The sequence below is a fragment of the Hypanus sabinus genome, chromosome 12 (assembly GCF_030144855.1).
Source record: "Hypanus sabinus isolate sHypSab1 chromosome 12, sHypSab1.hap1, whole genome shotgun sequence".
Taxonomy (NCBI): Eukaryota; Metazoa; Chordata; class Chondrichthyes; order Myliobatiformes; family Dasyatidae; genus Hypanus; species Hypanus sabinus.
In genome coordinates, this window is record NC_082717.1 from 48,072,478 (window position 1) to 48,099,983 (window position 27,506).

The 27,506-nt window shown below is 42.5% G+C and overlaps 1 protein-coding gene across 3 annotated transcripts in view; it reads left to right on the forward strand.

Moving 5' to 3' along the window:
* Positions 1 to 1,016: 1,016 nt before the first annotated feature.
* Positions 1,017 to 27,506, forward strand: part of rd3 (retinal degeneration 3, GUCY2D regulator) — a 29,994-nt gene continuing 3,504 nt past the window's right edge. Inside the window, exons 1-3 of one of the 3 annotated variants that reach the window (XM_059985340.1) lie at positions 1,017 to 1,413; positions 12,757 to 12,859; positions 26,984 to 27,301. In XM_059985340.1, coding sequence (XP_059841323.1) covers positions 27,006 to 27,301 — 296 coding nt within the window. In that variant the 5' untranslated portion in view covers positions 1,017 to 1,413; positions 12,757 to 12,859; positions 26,984 to 27,005. Of the gene's footprint in view, positions 1,414 to 12,756; positions 12,860 to 21,082; positions 21,310 to 25,792; positions 27,302 to 27,506 lie in introns of those variants that run through there. The other 2 variants (XM_059985343.1, XM_059985342.1) reach the window with 2 other exon arrangements.

The following is a 27,506-nucleotide window of genomic DNA, read 5'->3' on the forward strand; positions in this document are numbered from 1 at the left end:
CCAACCAATTATATTACAAACAATTGCCAGAAGTTGTGTTTTTTTTTGAAAATGAAATTTGCTAGAAACACCCCTGAGATCAGGTAGTTGTGCCTTCTAATGCTCTAACCCCACATTTAATCCTTGGGAAAACCCAAAGTAGCTTAGACAAAACCCTGGGACAATGAAGAGGGGAAAGATACTAGAAGTGTCCTTTTATTTTTGGAATGTTATCACAGCATTGGCTGCTGAGGCTAATCATGCACTTCTCCAGGCCCCAGCAGGAAAACTCAGGCCTTTCTTACCGTGAATAAACACTAATGATTCTGTGCCCCTGTGGAATGGGCTGCCTGCCAACAACAAGGCTCACTGAGCTGCCCCTGAGTCATCTCATTCAGTACAAATACAAACAAGCTCAGGAAGGAAAAACATGATGAAGGAGCCATAGAATCAATCTGAAACACTGCCTTCAGCATATGGAGAGTAATAGCTACTCGTATATTAGAAAAGCTAATTATACCTTAGATATAACTAGAAACTGACAGGCTCCTCTGGTATTCACAGTGCTTTATGGGGAGTGGAGATCTTGGAACAGTCCCTAGTCACCAACACTAACTTATTTACATAAATAAGTTGTTCAGGTATATTTGGGATTCAGCCCTGACTTCCACACTTGCTCAAATATCAGAGCTTGCAGATTCTGTACACTCAGGCAGCAATCCCATTCTCCCATATGGTCTCTTTGGACCCTTTTTTCCTCACAGTCACCTGACAGTAATTTGTACAAAGGCTTTAAAAACGTAGGTCTCAAGACTCTGACTCCCCCATTTTGCCTTTGCTAGAGTAACTCTGGTTGGAGTTTTTCCACTTGTGCTTGGTCACATGACAAACTGACCACATGACCCCTGATCATATGATGTCTGTAAGAATCATTAGGGAAGGGTTGGTTTGCTGTAGATGAGTAACTTTGCCCGTCTGCTGTTAAGCTTATTTAGAATGAAAGGAATCAGTAAGGAAGGAGACCTTGCTGTTTTCAGAACTGTGCCGGTGCCAACTCTTCATTCTGAGCTCCTGTTTTATATCTTTTTTCAATTATTCCTTAAAGCTCGGGTTGGTAGTGGGGATAAACTCCTACTACCTATTAAATGCTTCCAAAGGCATGCTCTCAAATAGCCTCTGACAACAAAGTCCAGCTCCTGGCCTTCATGTGTGGCTTAGCTACTAAGCCATTTCCACCGACAGGAGAAGAGACAAAGATGAGCCCTTACACCAGTCGCTTTGGCCAGACGGGGCTCATCAGCCACGGTTGGCAGCTCATCTAGGAGAAGGAAAACTCTGATCTCAAACCTTCCTACCTTGTGGCTATACCTACTCATCGGGAAGGCTTCAAGAGTAAACCCAGAGGGAAAAATACACAGAGCCGAAGTTCCTAAGGTAATCCTACATTGAGTTCAATGCAGACTGGAAACTCCTGTGACGCTGCTGGTGCCAAACTGTATCGGTCTCTGCCGTTCTTTTGGGTTTGTCAGATTCATAGAGAGGGAAAGCTTGTTACACGGGCAGTAACTTGCACTCCATATCGTAGTGTATATCTAGACAGTTAGGATGCAACATCCATGGTCGACCCTGACCGACAGAGGCCTCATCATCATCATTATTGGAAATCCTTTTAAATGCTTATTCAGTCTTTCCCTTCAAATCCCATATATAATGATACATTCGTTGATTTAATTACCCTCAGTTCAAGAATTGTAGCCCACTCAGCGACTAGTTGAAACAATCTTTTACTATCTATCTATCCAGAGTTCAAAGTAAATTTTATTTTCAAAGTATATATGTCACCATATACATTCATTTTAGATATATCTTATATATAGATTCATTTTCTTGTGGACAAACTCAGTTAATCTATAGAATAATAACCATAACAGAATCAGTGAAAGATCACCAACTACAGCATTCAGCCAGAGTGAAGAAGGCAACAAAATGTGCAAATACTACAACAACAACAACAACAACAATAATGATAATAATAATAATAATAATAATAATAATAAAATAAGTATTGAGAACATGTCCTTGAAAGAGAGTCCATAGGTTGTGGGAACATTTCAATGATGGGGTGAGTGAAGGTGAGTTAAGTTATCCCCCTTGGTTCAAGAGCCTGATGGTTGAGGGGTAGTAACCATTCCTGAGCCTGGTGGTGTGAGTCCTGAGGCTCCTGTACCTTCTTCCTGATGGCAGCAGTGAGGAGACACCATGTCCTGGGTTTTGTATGGTGGGTGCTACTTTACTGTGACAATGTTTCATATAAATGTGCTCAACGGTTAGGAAGTCTTTACCCATTATGGCCTGGGCCATATTCATGACTTTTTGTAGGATTTTTCAGTCAAGGGCATGGTGTTTCCAAACCAGGCTGTGTTGCAACCAGTCAATATACTCTTCACTACACATCTAGAGAAGTTTGTGGAAGTTTTAGGTGTCATGCCAAATCTCCACAAGCTTCAATGGAAGTAGAAGTGCTTCTGTGCTTTCTTCGTAATAGCACTTATGTGCTGGGCCAAGGACAGGTCCTCCAAAATAATCACTAGGAATTTAAAGTTGCTAACCCTCTCCACCTCTGATCCTCTGATGAAGCCTGACTCATGGAACTCTGCTTTCCTTCTCTTGAAGTTTATAACCTGCTCCTTGGCCTTGCTGACTTTCAGTAAGAGGTTGTTGTTATGACACCACTCAGCCAGATTTTCAAACTCCTTGCTATATGCTGATTCATTACCACCTTTGATTCAGCCAATGAGAATGGTATCATCAGCAAACTTAAGTAAGGCTTTGGAGTTGTGCTTAGCCACACAGTCATAAGTGTAAAGATAATAGAGCAGTGGGCTAAGGACACAGGTGCACCTGTGTTGATGGAAATTGTGGAGGAGATGTTATTGCCAATCTGAACTGAATGGAGTCTGTAATTGAAGGAATCCAGGATCCAATTGCACAAGGAGGTACTGGGGCAAAGATTTTGAAGTTTATTGTGTTACGTACCCTGTAACTGGGTTAACAGACCAGCAGAAATGGAATGATACGTTGGAGTCTGGTGGTACTGAAACTAAAGGTGTTTATTAGTAACTAAACAATACAGTATCAAAAATGGCAATATACATATAAAACAGGTTAGCAATAATAAAAACAAAAGTGTAGGAATAATAATCAACAGTAATAAACAAGCTCTATCAAAGAGTAGGGATAAATGTATTGTCATAAGAGAATATAGAATTCAGTTCAGTTCAGTTCGTGCTGAGGTAGTTGTGTTGCAATGTTGGAGAGAGAGAGAGAGAGAGAGAGAGAGAGAGAGAGAGAGAGATGAGCAGCTGCAGCAGGCAAACCTTCCATCGTCATCTCGTTCCGTTGTACCGCTGGGGACACCGGTTATGACCCTTACGTTCCAGGCTAGACTGTTCTCCAGTGGTGGGCTCATCAGCCAGGCAAGACCGGACACACACACCAGCCCCCACCGGCCTGCCTTCATCCACCGTGCTCCAGACTGATTCTCCTGAACAGATCCTCCAGGCCCCCACCTTCCTGTGGGTGCACAACACTCTTTCAGTGTCCACTGGTGTGTCTGAGGGTGTCTCCCCAGATCCGTCTTTTATCCCACTGACGGGGTATCAGCCATCCATCAACTCCACATGTCCATGTCCATCAAACTAGTCCACTCCCTGCTGTCTCAGCAAGAATATTAACGAGCAACGAAGTGTCCTTGTAGCAAAAGGTAGATAATCACTGAAGAAGCCATAATACATAAATCATTCGTCTCTCTCTCTCTCTCTCTTATCTGTAGCAGATGTCTCGACCTCTGTTCTTCATCTTTCTCTCTCATTAGCAGCATAGTTCCCGGGGGGGGGGGGCAGCTCTGGACCCCATTTCCATCTGGTTTGTTCAGCACACATAACAATTGATTAGTTTTGGAGGGATGCTGAGCTGCAGTTGATAAAGGTCTTGTGGACCTGGATTGCTGGCTTTGTGACCAACTATTCAGATGATTCGAAGATAGTTGGAGGGGCTAGTAGTGCAGAGGAAGCAGGGAGACTGCAGGAGGACTTAGACTGATTGGGAGAATTGACAAAGAAGTGGCAGATGGAATGCAGAGTCAGGAAGTGTTTGGTCATGCTCTTTGTTAGCCCGCATAACGCTTCCCCACACAGTGCCAATTTGTTATGCTGTGGTTTTTCAATTCTTTATTGAAATTTTAAAAATTGACAAAAAATTCATTCTAAATAACACTTAAAAACTTCTCAAAAGTGGCTGCCACTACAGTAAACATTGAATCAGCCAATGAGAGTGCTTTACAGAAGCTCTGAGCCACTCACAGCCAATCATGTATTAGTTCATGCTCTGCCTCCCCTGCGTGTGTAAAAGTTCTTGCTCCCTCACCAATTTTTCCATTTTTTTCATCCATAATGTCTGGAAAACGGCTTGCAACTTCCAGTGAGGGCAGAACATTTAAAATGTCTAGGAAAAGCGTGAGCATGGATGTAAAACTGCATTCTCATGGTGAGAGCCTTAATAATGACGAGCTTCGAGAACTGGCAGAGCAAAGTATTCTGGGTAAAGCTGAGGACACAGATGGAGAAGAGGAAACACCAGCAAGAAACCTCACCACAAAATCCTTCAAGACCAGCATCACCACGATCACACAAATCATGGACCAGTTCATCAATAATAACCCTGACCGGGAGCAAAGCAATAAGGCAAAGAGAGGTGTTCTTGACATGATTTCCTGTTACCTAGAACTGCTTCATCAGAGGAAAGTTAATAAAAGGCAGTCAAATCTTGACGCCAACTTGAAGAAGAAGCCAAAGTTAGAGGAGGACCCACAGCCCGTTTTCCTCCTCTAAGAGGTAACCAATGCCTGCTTCTCTCAGCTGCTGCTCCACCAATGTCCGGGTTAGGGCTATTTGTGTGTTTGTTACTCCAAGAATTACTGTGTATACATAAAATAATATATATCTCAGGTTTGATTTTTTTTTATTAGGCACACATATTTATTTACTTGAGGTTATAATGACTCTGGATAGCACTTCTTTACATCCTGTCCACCTCCAAGGAACACAGCTCAGTGTTAAGCAAGGTTTAAGTATATATTCTAAATGGTCAGCAAATTTACAAAATCTGGAGGGCAAATCCACATGCATGATTCCTTAGAGGTAACCTTGCAGGTTCAGTCTGTGGTGAGGAAGGCAAGTGCAATGTGAGAGGACTAGAATATTAAAACAGACTTGTAATGCTGAGGCTTTATAAGGCACTGGTGAGGTCTTATTTGGAGTACTGTGAGCAGTTTTGGGCCCCTTATCTAAGAAAGGATGTGCTGACTTTGGAGATGATTCAGAGGAGGTTCACGAGAATGATTGCGGGAATAAAAAGGTTATCATATAGAGGCGTGTGATGGCTGTAGGCCTGTACTTGCTGGAATTTAGAAGAATGAGCGGGAAATCTCATTGAAACCTATCAATGTTGAAAGACCTAGATAGAATGGATGTGGAGAGGATATTTCCTGCAATGGAGAGTCTAGGACCAGAGCACACAGCCTCAGAATAGAGGAACATCCATTCAGAATGGAGATGAAGAGGAATTTTTTAGCCAGAGGGTGGTTAATCTGTGGGATTTGTTGCTACAGGCGGTTGTGGAGGCCAGATCATTGGATATATTTAAGTTGGAGTTTGATTGTTTCTTGATTAGTCAGGGTGTCAAAGGTGACGGGGAGAAGGCAGGAGAATGGGGTCTAGAGGGAAGCTGGATTATCCATGATGAAATGGTGGAGCAAACTCAATGGGCCAAATGGCCTCATTCTGCTCCCATGTTTTATGGTCTTATGTTTGAGCAGGGCAGAGGGCCAGCAGCATGGTTTACACAAGAGCTTCTGCAAATGCAGTACCCACAAAATGCTGGAGGAATGCAGAAAGTCAGGCAGCATCTATAGAGAGAAATGAACAGGCAATACTTCCGAGCGAGTTCCTTCGTCAGGACACAGCTCATTCTGGTGCAGGTGCTAGGAAGACATGTTGACATCTACGCCTTGGTAGCAGGAATGCCTTGCCCCTTGGGAGTGCAGCTGATTGTTAGAGTTGCTGTTAACACTGACACACTTGATACATTAGTGTGAAGTTCTGACACAGGGCCTGCATCTTTTGAATCACCATGCAAAAGTGAGTTTTCCAGATAGCAAAGGAACATGTTAGCAGATGAGTTCTCTTTCAGAGGATTTATAGAGACGCTGACAGACAGCACAAGCATGGTGATAGCCTGGGCCACTGGCAGGGCATTCCCACCAAACCTTGGGAGAATATTTGTGCAGAGAAGGGTCATGATCACTTTTCCCACTTGCACACCAGCTGACCAAGCACTTAATAGGTTTCAATTACAACTCAAGCATTAAACACCATCTCCTAGGAAAAAGGATCTCGTGCTTTCCCAGCGTACACAACAGTGAACTCTTCTCAGGCTTCCAACTGGGTACAGTTATTGATTATAACTGAAGTTTCGATGACCAACTCTGCCAGCTTCTTCTTAAAATCGATACCTGTACCTGCCTGGCAGCCCGAGAAGAGTTTATTCATCATCTCCTTGGAATTCCATCACAGCCCAAGTAACGGTCATCCTACATCTGAGTGTTGCATGGGAAGGTCTGACACACTCCGTTTGCCTGAGAACAGTGCTTTGAAGCTCTGGGTATCAATGGCAGAGAAGGCCACCTGTGTCATGCCATTCCATCAACCCATTCTCTAGCAAAAAGGATTGCTGAGGGTGCTAGTATGGGTGCGAAACAATCCAGGACTCCCCACAGTTCGGTATCAGACCTCCCAGTGCCCCAGACAGATCACGGTGCAGATTGTGCTGTCTTTGTCTGTCGGTTTTTCTGTGAAATCATCTGAAATGGAACTCATCTGCAAACATGTTCCTTTGCCAGTTGGAAACTGGCTCACTCCTGCGTGGTGACACAGGAAATGCAGGCAAACCTGAGACAAACCTCTGCACTATAGTATGAAGAGTGTTAGTGGCAGCCGCCCTGACAAGAAGCAGCACTCCCAAGATGCAACTGTCAGCATGTCTTCCTCTCGTCAGTCCGACAGCACTTGTCACCACACTATTGCCAATTGGACACTCCTTATCTGGGCAGCTAAGTCATACTGTTATTCTGACAAGCTATAACATTAATGTTTATATGTTTTTTTGACATCTGATTGATTTTTAAAATCTTATTTGAAGATACGGCATGGAATAGGTCCTCTGACCCAGTGAGCCACACCACCCAGCAACCCATCTATCTAAGATTTCTGATGACTCTGCCATAGTTGGATGCATCAGCAAGGGAGAGGAGGCAGAGTACAGGGCTACGGTGGGAAACTTTGTCACACAGTGCGAGCAGAATCATCTGCAGCTTAATGTGTAAAAGACTAAGGAGCTGGTGGTGGACCTGAGAAGGGCTAAGGCACCGGTGACCCCTGTTTCCATCCAAGGGGTCAGTGTGGACATGGTGGAGGATTACAGATACCAGGGGAAATGAATTGACAATAAACTGGACTGGTCAAAGAACACTGAGGCTGTCTACAAGAAGGGTCAGAGCCGTCTCTATTTCCTGAGGAGACTGAGGTCCTTTATCATCTGCCGGATGATGCTGAGGATGCTCTACGAGTCTGTGGTGGCCAGTGCTATCATGTTTGCTGTTGTGTGCTGGGGCAGCAGGCTGAGGGTAGCAGACACCAACAGAATCAACAAACACATTCGTAAGGCCAGTGATGTTGTGGGGGTGGAACTGGACTCTCTGACGGTGGTGTCTGAAAAGAGGATGCTGTCCAAGTTGCATGCCATCTTGGACAATGACTCCCATCCACTCCATAATGTACTAGTTAGGCACAGGAGTACATTCAGCCAGAGACTCATTCCACCGAGATGTAACACTGAGCGACATAGGAAGTCATTCCTACCTGTGGCCATCAAACTTTACAACTCCTCCCTCGGAGTGTCAGACACCCTGAGCCAATAGGCTGGTCCTGGACTTATTCCCACTTGTCATAATTTACTTAATATTATTATTATTATTATTATTATTATCATCATCATTATTAAATTATATATGGTTTTATATTGCTATATTTCTACACTACTTTTGGTTGGTGCGACTGTAACGAAACCCAGTTTCCCTCAGGACCAATAAAGTATGTCTGTCTGCCTGCCTGTCTTAAAACAAGCCTAATCACAGGACAACTTACAGTGAGCAATTAACCCACTAACCAATATGTATTTAGGCCAGGCATGGGCAAACTACGGCCCGGGGGCCATATGCGGCCCGTTAAGCTTTTTAATCCGGCCCGCAGAACTTGATGAAATTATATTAATAAACCTTGTTAACATTTTTTCCCAGCAATTCTGGCGTTTTCCCAATAGATGACGCACTCTATACACATTGACCTTTGTTGAGGTGCAGCGTATTACTCCATGTTTGCGCTTTACTCTTTGTTCGGCTCGACCTATTTGTGTGAACAGGCGTTCAGCATCATGAACATCAACAAAGCCAGCCACAGATCCAAGTTAACTGACCAACACCTCAGATCCATCCTGAGAATCGCCACAACAAAACTAAATCCAGACTTTGATGCGCTGGCTAAAAAGGGAGACCAACAACACTGTTCCCACTGAAATTAAAAATAAGTTTCTTCGTTGTGTTATGTAAAAAATGCATTTGAAAATATTCTTTTCAATAAGCCTTACATGTTACATGTCATTTCTGTTAAGTGATGGACATGAGTAGTGCGCAGGTGCATGTACGTTCTCAAAATAAAAAATGTGCTCCAGATCAAATAACGCGCTCCACATACTGGTGCGCTGTTAATGTTCTGTCCTTGTGCTGGTCGTTGAGTTTTGGCACAGGGGACAATTGAATAAGAAGGAGCAGGACAAGTAGACCTGCATCTCCTACCGTTTTTGAAATAAAGACAGTCAGGAGGAGAGTGATGATGATAATATCTTGAGGGATAACAGAATTTTCAGTGCTTAAAATAATAATTGTTACTATTAAAAAAAGCTGTACTTTATTCATTTAATTTTCAGTGTTTTAAAAGTCATTTCAATAAATAGCTAAATACCATGGGACTTCAAAGACAGATATTTTGTTGTAATGCACTTGTTCATTTTCAATTGAAATTAAAGCACATGTTTTCTACATATCCCATGATATTTTATTTTCTCTTATGAGGTGTATTACCAAAACACTCCGTCCATCTGCTCCTGGTCCGGCCCCCCTGTCAAATTTTAGAACCCTTTGTGGCCCACAAGTCAAAAAGTTTGCCCACCCCTGGTTTAGGCCATGGGAGGAAACCCATGCACTCACAGGAAGAACGTACAAACTTCTTAGGTGCAGTGCCAGAATTGAACTCTGAACTCTGATGCACGGACAGTAATAGTGTCACTCGAAGTTGGTATTGTACACGTGAATGATATTCAGGCAGGTGAACATCAGGAGAAGGAAGGGAAAATGGGGATTGAGCTGAAAGGGGAGTTTTGTTTTCCTTTATTTTTATTTCACACATGGTACATGGTGTGTGTGTGTCCAATCCGTATTTAATGATCACAAGTAACTGCAGAGAGTTCTAGAAACAGCTCAGCACATCACAGGAACTGGCCTCCTCTTTATGGACTCTGTCTGTAGTTCTTGCTGCCTCAGTAAAGCAGGCAGCACATTCAAAATCCACATCCACTCTGGACATTCTCCCTTCTCCCCTCTCCGATCGGGGAGAAGATACAAAAAGAACATACCCCCAGACTCAAGGACAACTTCTATCCCACTGTTATCAGACTCTTGAATGGACTTCTTGTACAATAAGATGGAGTCCTGGCCTCACAATCTACCTCTCTGATCTGCCTGTGTCGTTTACCTGCACTGCCACTTTCTCAATGGCATTTTTCACTTTATTCTGCATTGTTATTGTTTTACCTTATTCCAGTTCTGTGTAATAATCTGTATAAACAGTATGCAAGACAGGCTTTTCTCTGTATTTTGATGCATGTGGCAATAATAAATCAATATCAAATACGTTCTATATGATTTAGAATGTGCACCACTACTGTGAAATCCAGCTTTCCTGAGTGACAGTTGAAATATTTGCATTTGAATGCTGTAACACATAAAGCTGAAAGGTTTGAGTCTCTGTGACCAGGTTTACAGTCCCAGCTGCAATGGAGAATTTGCTTTACTTGGATTTTTATTGTAAACTGTATTTGTATGTCTCTCTTGCCCCACATTTTCATTCAGGAAAGACAACTGGATTTGTGCATTTTTTTCTCAATAGTCTCTTGGGATAAGTATGCCAGGATAAGAGTTACTTTCAGTTCACTGATCAAACCAGTTGATGCGTCAGCATAAATAGGCTGCAACAGCTGAATACTCCGTGACTAATTGATGCACTCTTTCCCCAGACAGATGGAGAGAGGCTCATGTAGGGCAGAAACATCAGCACAGACCATTTAGGCTAAATTACCTGTTTCTACCATCTTAAACCTCGATGCTTTAAAGTGAGCACATTATTCAATACATAACAGGCCACAAAGATTGAGAAAGGTTTTTGAAAGACATCCAATAGAGCAAATGCTGACCTGAACAACCCAATGAAAGAATGCTTGAGTGCTGAAATGTCTGAGTTTATGTGTGTAAATGATGACGTTACACTTGAAATAGTATTGCATGATTATTTAATATACCAATTAGCTAATCAGTTCAAATAATTTAACACTTCTTACACATGATAAGGAATCAAAGTGGGCTGAAGAACCTGCTTCAGTTTATTCTACATAATGTACCACTGAGTCCACGTTAGTCTCCTTCACTCTCAGAAATAGAGTTAACAGAATAGAGGTGAAGAGGAATCCCTTTAGCCAGAGAATCGTGAATACTTTGACACAGATGGCTCATTGCGTATGCTGTATTTAAAGCAGAGGTTGATATGCTTTTAATTAGTTAAGGCGTTTACGGTGAGAAGGCAGGAGTGGACAGACAGCTCCTTTTTCCGAAAGGGGAAATGCCTAATAAGAGGGGTCATAATTTTAAGCGATTGGAGGAAAGCACAGGGGGATGTCAGAGGGAATATTTTTATACAGGGAATGGTGGTAGAGGGAGATGCACTAAGGAGTTTCAGGAGACTCTTAGGTAGGCAGATGGATGAAAGAAGAATGGAAGGCTATATGGGAGGGAAAGGTTAAATTGATCTTAGAGTAGGTTAACATCAACATCATGGGCTAAAGGACCTGCACTGCATTGTACTGTTCCATAGTCTCTTTTAATGGGATTGAGAGGGAATATAAATCAGCCATAATTGAATGACTGAGCAGATTTGATGGGCCAAATGACCTAATTCTTCTCCGACGTCTTATGGTCTTATATAAAGAAGGATGTCAGTTGATGGATAAATGGAGAATATTTGAATAAACTAAAGGTACGATGTAAACAAAGAATTTTAGAGTTATTGAATTTGGAAACCCGGCCTGAAGATTGAAAGGAATAGGTTTGCAGGAGGAGTTATTTGTACACATGTCCTCTGGAGCTTATGGAATGCCCCAGGCAGGGAGGTAGAGTAAAGCTGATCAAATCATAGTGAGAGCAAAGTGGTTGCTGGCATTGTTATAAAAGAGAATAATTCTATCTTCTTGGGTAGATAAGGAATGGAAATCAGAAAGCAAGATTCAGCCTCAAAGGCAACCAGGAAATTAAAGATCTAACTGAAGCCAAAAATTTTGTTTCATTCAAATGTTGATGTTAGGAGGCAGCAGTAATTTTTCAATCAGTGGAGGAATATGGCTGCTTACATACAGTTGTTGATCTCAAGCCATTACCCAGCAGATATTGGGGAAAAGACTGAGCATAAATCCGGGTCTGACCTCTGGGGAGAGGAGTAAATAGACTTGATGGTCAGTAGTCATGAAGCAAATCAGAAGACTGTGCAACTAGGAGTTTACGAAGGGGAAATGTTTGCACTGTAATACTTTTTGGTTTAATCTTGATTTCCAGCTTTTGCCATGTCTTAACTAATGGTTACAGTTTTTCTAACCAATGGCCATCTCACCATAAATGTATACATTCAGTTGCCACTTGGTTATGTACAGGTGGCAACAAAGTGACCACTGAGTTAATTTCTATACGTCTGTGGCCTTCTGCTGCTCTATTCCATCTGCTTCAAGGTTGGATGCATTGTGCGTTCAGAGATGCTCTTCTGCACACCACTGTTGTAGCATGTGGTTATTTGAGTTATGGTCCCCTTCCTGTCAGCTTGAACCAGTCTAACCATTCTCCTCTGACCTCTCTCTTTAACAAAGCATTTTTTGCCCACAGAACTGCTCACTTGGTTTTTTTTTCTTTTTTACACCATTCTCTGTAAACGGTAGAGACTGTTGTGTGCGAAAATCCTAGGAGATCAGCAGTTTCTGAGATACTCAAACTACTCAGACTGGCACCAACCATCAATCCATGGTTAAAGTCACTGAGATGACATTTCTTCCCCATTCTGATGTTTGGTCTGAACAGCAACTGAACCTCTTGACCATGATCTGCATGCTTTTATGCACTGAGTTGCTGCCACATGATTGGCTGATTTGATATTTGCACAAGGAACAGGTCGACAGATGTACCTAATAAAGTGGCCATGAGCATATATTCAAAAAAGATTTTTGACACAATATGTAGCATTTGAAACTGTCTTTGATGCAATTGTAGAAAATATCTTCTTTTTGTTCCAAAAGTAACAACACCTGAAGGAATCTTGAGGAATGCAAGTTCTTTTTAAAAGTCGGGAAATGCAATTAAAAGGACTATAGAAAGCAAAATTGCCAGTTATTAGAACAGGTAAGATTAAAGAAATCCTCTTGTGGTTATTAAAGAAGATTATTCCAATCTCTGTAATTTATCAAACAACTGTTTTCCATGTTTCACAAATTAGATATACAATAATCCGGCTAAAACAGAAGGAAGCTCTTGAAACAGGAATCCAATCGGATCATGAAATCAATTCAAAAACATGCTAGGTCTGGGCAGCAATTAATGCTATTTGCTTAATGAGCCCTGTCTCATTCTTGTGCTTCTGAAAGGATCCGGCGATGATTGATTGCCCGCTTGTGACAGTGCGCATCAATCCCCAACGCACCATGCCTGCAACCTCGGCCTACGCTTTGCTGCCCAGGGTTGCACTCAATCTGATCGCTAGACAAAGCTTATTGTGGAAATCGGCTTAGACCATCTCCATAGCAACAGCATATCATCAGAGGAGAGTGAAGGCTTCACCAGTGAACCATTTTTAGGAAGGTAAAACGGAGGTAACAGGTTCCGGGAAGCAGCCTTGCTCGGGCTACGATTCCCCAGCTGTTCCTTCACCTTTGATCGCCCGGTCACCAAAAAATAAAGTTGGTGCATGAGATTGGGATTTTTTGTCTCTCACTTTACTGGCGTTTCAGCACACTTTACAGACGCGAGGATCCCTGAAAGAGGAGATTCTGCCTTTGACAAGAGTAAGTGATGTAGTTATCAGTAACATTTTTGTTTTTTGAATTAACCAACTCTGTAAAAAAGTACGTCCCTTAACATGAGAACAAGCATTCAGATACTGTGCCTTACAATCCGATTTTACTCCTGTTGTGCTGGGTTCTGTTCCAAACTGAGATCTATCTACTAGTGATAATCCGGAGTGAAATGGAACAAAATTATGTACATGCGGTAGAAATCGTTACAACACAATATCTTCCGTCCATAAACAGGATCTTTAATAACAATAGTTGAACTCACACACATGATTATTGAGTAAAAGCTAAGTAGCTAAGTGGCGTTGTTAATTGAACCGGATATAGTATATTTCATTGTTATTTATTAAATCTGGAATGATGCAGGTACTATCAATACTCTGGGCAGCAAGCAGTATTTTTACAAAACAAGGTCCCTGCATATTAAAAAAACAAAACTGATGAAATAAAATCCTCAGAGGTAATAACAAAACCCAGCATACTTACTGACCTAATAATATGAGCTCCTCTAATTGTACTTGTTTTTGAGATGCAATGGAAAATACATTTTGATAAATGACCGTTAACCAGATGCTATTGCAATTTGGAATCTAATTTCACACTCATTCATTTTTATTTGTACCTCAGATAGCAGATAGACTTCTGCAAAAGTGCCCCACCATGACCAGTCTGTGGCTTGTCCAAAGAGAGTAAATATTTTCCTTTATCCCTGTCTCTGCAGTTCCTCACTTTGCCACTTTCTGACAAGTTGTTTTTAATCCTTTCTCTCTGATTTATAGTGGAGGACTGATGTCGTTCACTCCCTTTCTCTGATTATTTTTTTAGTATTTGGACTCTAGGGTTAGCACTTGTTCACTACAGCTCCTGGTTTGAGATATTCCTCAGAAATTTTGTAGAATATTTCACAGTCCCTGAACTTGCTGAGTTGTGAGTGATTCTTGCTGTGACCTTGCCTCTTTGTGAGCTTTATTTACCACACTCCACTGAAGATGGAGCAGATGAAAATTCGTCATGTTTTTGCACCCTCTACCACTTTTTTCAGAACTTTACTCTCAGTGAAGCTTCAGGTAGAAAATAAATCTACAATTTATTCCTTCAAAATTTTCGGTTCTGCGGCAGAGGTTTCTTCCAAGTGACCGGAAGTCTTTCTTACCTTAAAAATTGAAAGCCTCCACAGAAATGCATGTTTCTTAAACTCAGTGGGTCACCTGTGACTTATTGAGGGGCTTAGATCAGGGGACTGGTCACAGTCCTTTCTTCCCAGGGCTGGGGGGGGGGGCATAGATTTAATGTGGGTAGGGAATAATTTAAAAGGAGTCTTGAGGAGCAAGTTTTTCTACACAGAGGGTGGTGGGTATGTGAAATAACCTATCAAAGGAAGTAGCAGAGGTGGGTACAATTACAAATTTAAAAGGCATTTGCACGGCTGCAAGAATAGGAAATGCTTCAAGGGATTTGGTCAAGCACTGGCAAATAGTCATGGACAAGCTGGTTTCTGCACCTATGGTCTAAACCATATTTACTGCTCACTTGTCAATTTCAGAGAATTCTGACTCCCTACCCACATACGCTTCTTAATGTCACACTCAGCCTTTGTATCACCTACCCAAAGTTCTGACTGCTTCTGATCCATTACTCCTACAAAGAATTCTCTCAGTGAGATGATATTGAAAAGTGGGTGAGGGTAATGATCCTAACAAATGAATCAGATTCCCACAGCTGATTCATTGTTCCATATGTTGCATGTCAGCTCATTTCAGAGCAGTAATGTGGTGTTATTTAGATGGCTGGGCACCACTCACTGGAAAAAAATTAAAACTTGCACCTACTTCTTATAGGCACCGTCACTTGTTGTGTCAGTGCAATCCAAATTGTCCCCTCAAACCTTAGCTAAAATGGTAGCATAGTGCTTAGCACAACACTTTACAGTAGAAGCGAACTGGGTTCATTTCCCGCCGCTGCCTGTAAGGAGTTTGTACATTCTCCCCATGACCGTGTGGAATTCCTCCAGGAGCTCTCATCTCCTTCCACAGTTCAAAGACATACCGGCTGGTAGGTTAATGGTCATTGTAAATTGTCCTGTGATTAGGCAAGGGTTAAATCAGGGTCCTGATCAAGGGTGTATGTCTGAAATGTTGACTCATTATCACCCTACATGGATGCTGCCTTTCCTGCTGTGTTCCTCCAGCATTTTGAATGTGTTGCTCTGGATCTCCATCGTCTTCAGAATCTCTTGTGCTAAGTAGATTGTATGTCCTCCACAAGACCACATGGGTTTCTTCCAAAGATAAACAGGTTTGGGTGTAACTGGGGTGGTTGTGCTCATTGTACAGCTTGTTACCATGCTGGATCTCTAAATAAGTAACTGAAAATAATTTATATATATTGAGGAACTGAAGGCGTTATCAAGTCACGATATTGGACTTGATCACTCTTCTTAAAAGGGTTGGTTTCAGAAAGGAATTACAGAGTTGCTCTTAGGTTTCTATTAAATCTCTTCCCTCTCACCTCAAACTAATGCCCTTTGCTTCTTGATTCCCAACCCTGGGGAAAAGACTGTGCACTATCTGTGCCCCTCATCATTTTGTACACCTCGTAAAGATCACCCTTCATTCTCTTACTCACCAATAGAAAAACAGCCTAACCTGTTCAACCTCTTTCTGCTTCGTAGCCTCTCGAATGCCAACAACATCCTTATAAATCTCCTTTGCACCCTTTCCAGCTTAATGGCATCCTTTATATAGCAGGGTAGCCAATACGGAACATAATATTTCAAATGTGGCCTCTCCAGCATCCTGTTCAACTACAACATAACATCCCAATTTCTACACTCAGCACCCTGACTGATGAAGGCCAGCATAACAAAAGCCTCCTCAATATCCTGTCTGCCTGCAACACCACTTTCATAGAACCACATACTTGTGCTCTAAAGCCCCTCTACTCCCAAGAGCAAAACCATTCACTGTTGAATTCCTACCTTTATTTTTCTTCTCAAAGTGCAACACCACACATTTATCTAAATTAAACTCAATTTTCCATTCCTTGATCCACTTAACCAACTGATCAAGATCCCTTTGCGAATCCTGATAACCATCTTCATTCTCAATGACACCACCTCCTTTGTTGTCACCTACCAACTCACCAACCACACCTTGAACATTCTCATCCAAGGCATTAATATAGATGACAAATAGCAATACTATTCTCTGGTTTCCAGTCTGTAAGATAACCTTCCTCCATCACCCTCTAATTCTACCATCAAGCTAATTCCATATCCAATTAGTAGCTCTCCTTAGATCCCACGCAATCTAACTAGACATAAGAAATACTGTAACAGCAGAATTAGGCCATTCAGCCCATCATATCTGATCCGCCAATGCATCACGGCTGATTTATTATCCCTCTCAACCCCATTGAGATGTCTTCTGGTAAGATGGCAGCACACATGAAAGCGGCATCCTCTCAGGGGCCGATCAAAGGTGCTTTTCTCTTTGTAAAATGTGCTCTTTACGATCCAAAGACAATTCTACTCCAAGGACATCGGATACTGCAGGGCAACTCCATCAGTGAGCTGCTCGTTGATCGCAGTAGCTGGACTGATGTCGGTGGCAGAGCTGGCCAAGGTGTTGAAGGGGTTGGCAAAGGTATGTCAAAGGAGCTGAGTGGGATATCGGAAGAGCCTGTATGGATATCGAAGGAGCCCGCTGGTGCATCTGAGGAGCCTATCGGGATATTGAAGGAGTCACTCAGGATATTGGAGGAGTCCACCATTGTGTTGGAGGAGCTGGTTTGGGTTCGGAGTAGTCCTGGCTGCCTACTACACGGAAGCATCAGAGTTGGTGCAGTATCACCGCGGGAGATTGTCTCAGACCCTTTACTTGTGATCGCAAGACTCTGTTGGACAGTGAGAATGTAAGTTGCCACAGGCCTTTTACCCTCATCTGGTGAGGGATGGTCGACATGGGAGTTGTGTAGCCTCAGTTGTAGTGAGAACTAGACATCAAGCCTTGGGCTTGTCTGATGCTGGTGACAACGTTAGTGGCGTGGAAGTGCCGCAGTGTGGTTGAGCTCGGCTGGGTCCCGGCCCCGTCCATCTGTGCTGTCCTCCCATGTTTCTGGTGAAATGACACCAGAAATTTTTTCTGTGTAAAAAGAAACTTACCTCTGACATCCCTTTGTACCTACTTCCAAGCACCTTAAAACCATGCCCCCTCGTGTTAGCTATTTCAGCCCTGGGAAAAGTCTTCAGGTTATCCACATGATTAATGCTTCTCATCATCTTGTACACTTCTATTAGGTCACCCCTCATCCTCTGTCACTCCAAGTTGAAAACGCCAAGTTCCCTCAAACTATTTTCATAAGGCAATGCAGCCAACATCCTTGTAAATCTCCTCTGTACTCTCTCTATAGTGACAACATCCTTCCTCACCCTACAGGACCGCAGTAGTTCAAGTGGAGTCTAACTGAGATCTTATATAACTTCAACATTACCTCACGGCTCTTGAACTCAATCCCATGGTGGATGAAGGCCTTCACACTATACTCCTTAACAACACTGTCAACCTGCGCAGCAGGTTTGAGCATCCTATGGACATGGACCCCAATATCTCACTGACACTCTACACTGCCAAGAGTCTTAACATTAATATTATATTCTGTCTTCAAATTTGACCTATCAAAATGAACCATTTCAGACTTATCTGGGTTGAACTCCATCTGGCACTTCTCAGCCCAGTTCTGCATCCTATGGATGTCCTGCTGTAACCTCTGATAACCCTCCAGACTATCCACAACACCCACAACCTTTGTGTCATCAATAAACTTACTAACCCATCCTTCTTTCTCATCCAGGTCATTTATGAAAATAACAAAGAGGAGGGGTCCCAGAACAGATCCCTGCGGAACACTGCTGGTCACCGGCCTCCATGTAGAATATGAACCATCTACATCCACCCTTTCTGTGGTCAAGCCCATTCTGGAATCACAAAGCAAGGCCTCCCTACTTTCTGAATGAGCCTTGCATGGCGAACCTCATCAAATGCCTTACTGAAATCCACATACACTACATCCACTGCATTTTGTTACAGCCTCAAAGAATTCAATTAGGCTCATAATTGCCCTTGACAAAGCCACGTTGACTATCCCTAGTCAGAATATGTCTCTCCAAATGCTACACACATAATGGGAAAAGATGTGGTCCCAGCACCAACTCTGTAAAACACCAATAATCAATGACAGACACCCAGGAAAAGCCACCTTTATTCCCACTCTTTATCTCCTGCCAGTCAGCCAATCTTCATGCTAGAATCTTTCTTGTAATACTAAGCAGTTTCATGTGGGACACCTTGTCAAAGCCATTTGAAATCCAAACAATCAGCATCCACTGACTCTGTCTATCAATACTGTTATTTCCTCAAAGAATTCTGGCGGATTTGTCAAGCAAGATTTCCACTTAAGGAAACTTAGGTCTAATTTGTCATATGCCTCCAAGAACCTCAAAATCTCGTCCTTAATTATAGACTCCAACATCTTTGCAACCACTGAGGTCAGGCCAACTGGCCTATAATTTCCTTTCTTCTGCCTCTCTCCTTTGTTAAAGGGTGAAGTGTATTTGCAATTTTCCAGTCCTCCGGAACCATTCCAGTGTCTGGTGATTCTAGAAAGATCATTACTCATGCTTCCACAATCCCTTTAGCTACATCTTTCAGAATCCTGGGGTGTATCCATCAGGACTTCTTTCAGCCACAATTCAGCAAAGCCCACAGCATCATATCAGTCAATCTTTAATTGCACTACAAGATCAGCTACCGTGTTCTGTGTACTGCGTGCTTTCATATATACACTGTAACAGCTTCAGTCCTTTATTCAACACCCTTTTTGAATTCAGCCCCCTATTACACTTTAACTCGTTCCATTGATTGCAATTTTGCCTGATCATCTACCTGTCTTTCCTCAGAGTCTCACTGCACACTTCTAGTTAGTTTAATTCCTCCGCATAGCATAGCATAGTGCTGCATGGCAGCCTGTCATGAGGAACCTTATTGACCACATACACCACCCTCATCACACCAACTTTCTTGGTACCTTTAAAATTCCCAATCAAATCTCCCAAGCACAAAGCAGCACTGACTAATTAACCTCTTTTTTTCAAACATTTGTATATAATTTCCCTCAGAAGCTCTTCTTATAACTTACCTACCATAGATGCTAGGCTTTCTGGTCAGTAGTTCGTATGTGTTTCCCTATAGATGCTAGGCTTTCTGGTCAGTAGTTCGTATGTGTTTCCCTATAGATGCTAGGCTTTCTGGTCAGTAGTTCGTATGTGTTTCCCTGCAGCTCTTCACAGCATCAGCGGCCCTCTAGTCTTCTGGCACGTCGTCCTTCACTAATGATGATTCATATATCTCAGCCAATGCTCCCACAATTTCTTCTTAATCTTCTGAAAATGTTCTTGTACATACCTAATCAGGCCCTGGAGACTTATCTACCTCCATTCATTTAATACTATTCAGTATCCTCTTAACGTTAAATCAGACTTTCTCCATGACATTCCCATTAACTATTTCATGGTCTGAAGTCTTCATGTCTTTCTCCAGGGTGAAAACAGATGAGAAATATTCACGGAGGACCTCGTCCATCTCCTCTCACTCCACACAAAGATGTTCACTCTGGTCTTTGGTCAGTCAGTTCTCTCTCATACTAGCTTGGCAAATTTTAACCCCTCCATGGAAGGATGATGCTCTTCCTTATCTAGATCTTTGCTCTCAGTCGTCCTAGTGCTGAGTACACTTATACCAATTCTGAAATAGCAGTTACATTAAACATATGAATGCTTTTGTGCTAGTATTTGGACAAATAGATGCTGAGACAATTGGTGAGGAAGTGGCTACAAATGCAGTAATTATCCCAATGGATTAGCTTGGGTGATCAACAACATGGCCACTTTCTTCACTTCAGGACTGCTGGTGGTAAATATGTTTACTGTGAGGATGTAGACTGTAATAGGCTCACAGTAGAGAGGCTCAGTGATTTAATGACGTTGATTTTATTGTTGCATTATTTGTTTTTTCTTCTCTGCACATTAGATGTTCAGTGACCTCTTTTTTAAAGGGTTCTTTTGGGTTTGCAGCTGCCTGTAGAGAGATGAATCTCAAGGTTGTATAATGTATACATACTTTAATAATAAATGTACTTTGAACTTTGGTTTACACATAAAGAATGAACAACTGGGAAAGGTATTAACAGTCTACTGACACTAGTTAGCTGCAGAAATTGCTGCAATTAGGAAATGAGAGGTGATCACACAAACATGAAAATTTTTTTTGAATATTTCTCTTCACATAACTTGTGATTTTTAGGATGGTGTAAATAATTCATTTATTGTTTTTCAGTTTGATTTGGCTATGTCATTGAGCATCTAATTATTCTGTAATAATATTTTATAAAAATTAGGAAACAAGATCATATCATTAATGAAGCAAAGCATCTCCTAGAGGCAAACACTAATATTGGTGTTTTTTTAAAGATTCCTGAGTTTAAAAGTTATGCTAAACAATAAATCCATTTTGAGGTTCTATTAACATTGATCAATAGAATTTAATTCAAAAATCAATGAAGATTTGAGAATAAGCATCAGGGACTACCTTTATTTTGTAAGTCTTTTGTTTTCTTACACAATACACAATTCTGTGGAAAGCGGCCAGTGAGTGAGTGGGCCAGTGAAGGAGTGGAGATTTGAGGCTTTGACTCGAGAGCTTGAGGACGAGCTTCACTCCAAGTGAGGTAAGGCTGGGTAAGTTCCTTTCAAAGGAGAAAGTTTCAAAAGTTGAGGCAAGTATTGGGTAGGTCATGGCAGCTGAGATCGGCCCCGTGGTTTGTTCATCCTGCAGCATGTGGGAAATCAGGGATACTTCCAGTGTCCCTGACAACTATGTGTGCAGGAAGTGTGTTCAACTGCATCTTCTGGCAGACCGCATTGAGTGTCTGGAGCTGCAATTGGATTCATACTGGAGCATCTGTGATGCTGAGAAAATCGTGAATAGCACGTTCAGTGAGTTGACCACACCGCAGGTAAAGGCTACACAGGCAGAAAGGGAAGGGGTGGCCACTAGACAGTGTAGCAGTAGGCAGGTAGTGCAGGAGTCCCCTGAGGTCATCTCCCTCCTAAGCAGATATACTGTTTTGGATACTGTTGGGGGAGATGTCTCATCAGGGGAAGGCAGCAGCAGCCGAGTTCATTGCACCATGGGTGGCTGTGCGGCACAGGAGGGAAGGAAAAGGAGTGGGAGAGCTATAGTGATAGGGAATTCGATTGTAAGGGGAATAGATAGGCGTTTCTGCAGCCGCAAACGAGACTGCAGGATGGTATGTTGCCTCCCTGGTGCAAGGGTCAAGGATGTCTCTGAGCGGCTACAGGACATTCTGGAATGGGAGGGTGTATAGCCAGTGGTCGTGGTGCACATAGGTACCAACGATATAGGTAAAAAACAGGATGAGGTCCTACAAGGTGAATTTAGAGAGTTAGGAGATAAACTAAAAAGAAGGACCACAAAGGTAATAATCTCTGGATTACTACCAGTGCCATGTGCTAGTCAGAGTAGAAATAGGAAGATATTTCAGATGAAAACATGGCATGAAAAATTGTGCAATGGGGAGGGGTTCAAATTTCTGGGGCATTGGAACCAGTTCTGGGGGAGGTGGGACTGGTATAAACAGGATGGTCTGCACCTGGGCTGGACTGGAACCAATGTCCTAGGGGGAGCGTTTGCTACTGCTGTTCAGGAAACTTTAAACTAATGTGGCAGGGGGATGGGAACAAGTGCAGAGAGACAGAGGGGTGTAAAATGAGGGTAGAAGCAAAAAGTAGTAAGGTGAAAAGTAAAAGTGGCAGGCAGGCAAATCCAGGGCAAAAAGCAAAAAGAGCCACTTTTCAACATAATTGTATAAGGGCTAAGAGTGTTGTAAAAACAAGCCTGAAGGCTTTGTGTGTCAATGCGAGGAGCATTCGTAACAAGGTGGATGAATTAAATGTGCAGATAGTTATTAATGAATTTGATATAGTTGGGATCACAGAGACATGGCTCCAGGGTGACCAAGGATGGGATATTCATTATTCAGGAGGGATAGACAGGAAAGAAAAGGAGGTGGGGTAGCATTGCTGGTTAGAGAGATTAACGCAATAGAAAGGAAGGAGGTTAGCCTGGAGGATGTGGAATCGATATGGGTAGAGCTGCATAACACTAAGGGGCAGAAAACGCTGGTGGGAGTTGTGTACAGGCCAGCTAACAGTAGTAGTGAGGTTGGGGATGGCATTAAACAGGAAATTAGAAATACGTGCAATAAAGGAACAGTAGTTATAATGGGTGACTTCAAACTACATATAGATTGGGTGAACCAAATTGGTAAGGGTGCTGAGGAAGAGGATTTCTTGGAATGTACGCGGGATGGTTTTCTGAACCAACATGTCGAGGAACCAAGTAGAGAGCAGGCCATTCTAGATTGGGTATTGAGCAATGAGGAAGGGTTAGTTAGCAATCTTGTCATGTGAGGCCCCTTGGGTAAGAGTGACCATAATGTGGTGGAATTCTTCATTAAGATGGAGAGTGACATAGTTAATTCAGAAACAAAGGTTCTGAACTTAAAGAAGGGTAACTTTGAAGGTATGAGAAGTGTATTAGCTAAGATAGACTGGCAAATGATACTTAAAGGGTTGATGGTGGATATGCAATGGCAAGCATTTAAAGATGGCATGGATGAACTACAACAATTGTTCATCCCAGTTTGGCAAAAGAATAAACCAGGGAAGGTAGCGCACCCGTGGCTGACAAGGGAAATTAGGGATAGTATCAAGTCCAAAGAAGAAACATATAAATTAGCAAAAAAAAAGCGGCACACCTGAGGACTGGGAGAAATTCAGAGACCAGCAGAGGAGGACAAAGGGCTTAATTAGGAAAGGGAAAAAAGATTATGAGAGAAAGCTGGCAGGGAACATAAAAACTGACTGTAAAAGCTTTTATAGATACGTAAAAGCTTTTATAGATTTATAGATATAGAAAAGAAAAATATTGGTCAAGACAAATGTAGGTCCTTTACAGTCACAAACAGGTGAATTGATCATAGGGAACAAAGATATGGCAGACCAATTGAATAACTACTTTGGTTCTGTCTTCACTAAGGAGGACATAAATAATCTTCCGGAAATAGTATGGGACTGAGGGTCTAGTGAGATGGAGGAATTGAGGGAAATACATGTTAGTAGGGAAGTGGTGTTAGGTAAATTGAAGGGATTAAAGGCAGATAAATCCCCAGGGCCAGATGGTCTGCATCCCAGAGTGCTTAAGGAAGTAGCCCAAGAAATAGTGGATGCATTTGTGATAATTTTTCAAAAATCCTTAGATTCTGGATTAGTTCCTGAGGATTGGAGGGTGGCTAATGTAACCCCACTTTTTAAAAAAAGGAGGGAGAGAGAAACCAGGGAATTATAGACCAGTTAGTCTGACATCGGTGGTGGGGAAAATGCTAGAGTGGGTTATCAAGGATGTGATAACAGCACATTTGGAAAGAGGTGAAATCATCGGACGAAGTCAGCATGGATTAGTGAAAGGAAAATCATGTATGACAAATCTTATAGAATTTTTGGAAGATGTAACTAGTAGAGTGGATAGGGGAGAATCGGTGGATGTAGTATATTTAGATTTTCAAAAGGCTTTTGACAAGGTCCCACACAGGAGATTAGTGTGCAAACTTAAAGCACACGGTATTGGGGGTATGGTATTGATGTGGATAGAGAAGTGGTTGGCAGACAGGAAGAAAAGAGTGGGAGTAAATGGGACCTTTTTCAGAATGGCAGGCAGTGACTAGTGGGGTACCGCAAGGCTCAGTGCTGGGACCCCAGTTGTTTACAATATATATTAATGATTTAGACGAGGAAATTAAATGCAGCATCTCCAAGTTTGCGGATGACACGAAGCTGGGCGGCGGTGTTAGCTGTGCTGAGGATGCTAAGAGGATGCAGGGTGACTTGGATAGGTTAGGTGAGTGGGCAAATTCATGGCAGATGCAATTTAATGTGGATAAATGTGAGGTTATCCACTTTTGTTGCAAGAACAGGAAAACAGATTATTATCTGAATGGTGGCAGATTAGGAAAAGGGGAGATGCAACGAGACCTGGGTGTCATTGTACACCAGTCATTGAAGGTGGGCATGCAGGTACAGCAGGCAGTGAAAAAGGCAACTGGTATGTTGGCATTCATAGCAAAAGGATTTGAGTACAGGAGCAGGGAGGTTCTACTGCAGTTGTACGAGGCCTTGGTGAGACCACACCTAGAATATTGTGTGCAGTTTTGGTCCCCTAGTCTGAGAAAAGACATTCTTGCCATAGAGGGAGTACAGAGAAGGTTCACCAGATTGATTCCTGGGATGGCAGGACTTTCATATGAAGAAAGACTGGATTGACTAGGCTTATACTCACTAGAATTTAGAAGATTGAGGGGGGGGATCTTATTGAAATGTATAAACTTCTAAAGGGATTGGACAGGCTAGATGCAGGAAGATTGTTTCCGATATTGGGGAAGTCCAAGAATGAGGGGTCACATTTTAAGGATAAAGGGGAAGCCTTTTAGGACTGAGATGCGGAAGAACTTCTTCACACAGAGAGTGGTGAATCTGTGGAATTCTCTGCCACAGGAAACAGTTGAGACTGGTTCATTGGCTATATTTAAGAGGAAGTTAGATATGGCCCTTGTGGCTAAAGGGATCAGGGTTATGGAGAGAAAGCAGGTACAGGGTTCTGAGTTGGATGATCAGCCATGATCATACTGAATGGCAGTGCAGGCTTGAAGGGCTGAATGGCCTACTCCTGCACCTATTTTCTATGTTTCTATGTTACACTTCTAAGATGGATAAAAGTATATTTTTTGAACTTTAAAAAAGGAAGTAAAGATTCCTGATCTCCTTAATAACCATTATTACTGAAATCCTTGTAACTAGGAGGAATGTCAAGGAATGTCTGTTTCTTGGAGAAATGGAGGTACCTTCATGAACTCCCATAGCCCCCAATGACAATGTGACTTCAGTCTCTGAGGCCGATGTGAGAGCATTCTTCATGAGAGTGAATCCAGGGAAAGCATCTGGCCCAGATGGGGTACCTGACTGAATACTGAAGACCTATTATGACAAACTGGCTACAGTGTTCTATTCTATCTGGTCTCCCAGAGTAGATTGGGATCTGCTTTGTTGAGCAGCTCAGCTCCATCTGTAAAAAAAGTAATCTCCTGGTGGTCAACCATTTCAATTCCTATTCCAACATGTTGTTCAGTGGCCTCCTGTTTTGCCATGGTGAAGCCACTAGGAGATTGGAGGAGCAACACCTTGTATTCCCTCATAGTCTCCAACCTGATGCCATAACATCAATTTCACCCATTTCTGGTTATTTCCTCCCCTCACCCTTCCCTATCCTTCAATTCCCCAGTCTTGCCTCTTACCTCATCTCCACACCTGCCTATCGCTCCCCCTGTGCTCCTCCTTCCCTTTCTTCCATGGCCCAATCTCCTCTCCTATCAGATTCTCCCTTCTTCAGCCCTTTACTTTTCCACCTATCACTTCCCAGCTTCTTACTTCATCCTCCTCTGCCCCTACCCACCTGGCTTCACCTATCATCTTAAAGATTGTGCTCCTTCCCCTCTCCCTACTGTTTTATTCTGGCATCTTCACCCCTTCCTTTCCAGTCCTGATGACTTACTTATTCATTTCCATTGATGCTTCCTGACCTACTGATTTCCTCCAGCATTTAAATTATTTAGAGATACAGCGTGAAATAGGCCTTTCTGGCTTTTTGAGCCACACTGCCCAGCAAATCCCGAGAGTGCAAATTTAACCCTAACTGCATCCCAGGACAATTGCAAATGACTAATTAACCTACCTGGTGTGCCTTTGGACTGTGGGAGGAACCTGGAGAAAACCTATGCATTCCGCGGGGAGGGCGTGCAGAGACTCCTTACAGAGGATGCTGGAACTGAGCTCCACACTCTGAAGTCCCAAGCTGAAATAGCGTCGTGCTAACTGCTATGCTAGTTGGAGGCACCTGTCAACTTTGCCTCCAACTTCCACCCTGCCCTTAAATGCACTTGGTCCATTTCTGACACCTCTATTTGTTTCCCCATCTGGTTGCTTTGGATTTCTAGCATCGACGGAATCTCTTGGGCTTAGGCACTTCCTACCTCCACCCATCCATTATTTCATCAAATAGCTTAAGAAAGAGGTGCTAGGAAATGCTATATATTTGTATAAGACTGCCTCCTCCAGCATTGCAATTGGTAGTTTAATTCCTTTTTAGAGAATCACTCAGCATTTGTTTATTATGATCACCCTCAGTGGTTAAGGAAAAATTTTTAAAGCTCCTGTGACTTTAGGATGAAATTCATGCAGATCACTAAATCTTCCTTAATGTACTTTCAGAGAACAACATCACCAGTGAACAATGTCAATATCTTCATGGTTTAAATGGAATGAGCCCTATCACAGATTCCCGCAGCGGAACCCTACAGATATGGTCGTAGAGACCCTCATGATGGAGCTGAGCTGGCAAATAAAACAAGCTGAGAAGATGCAGAGAGAGCGAGAGGATGAGTATAGAAGAATAAAAACAGGTGTGGACTACAGCTGGCTGGTCAGCCATCCTCAACACAGCTATGATTTGACTCCTGGGGAGAGGCTAGAGTTTGAAGAAGCATGTTCCAACATCCACCCTTCTTATTGTGGACCAGTGGTACTTAGGTAATGTTGCTACAGCGTGATATTAATCTGTTATACAATGGTCTTGTTCTTCCTTTGGATGAACTAAACTGATTAAGAAGCAGGCACAGTGGTATGGTGAACGGAGCCATCTTTTCGCAGTTCTAGTGACCAAAATTTAATCATAATTTTTGGTTCCCTCTCTGTCTTCATGTGCTCTCCATGACCACTACAGCTGAATAAACAA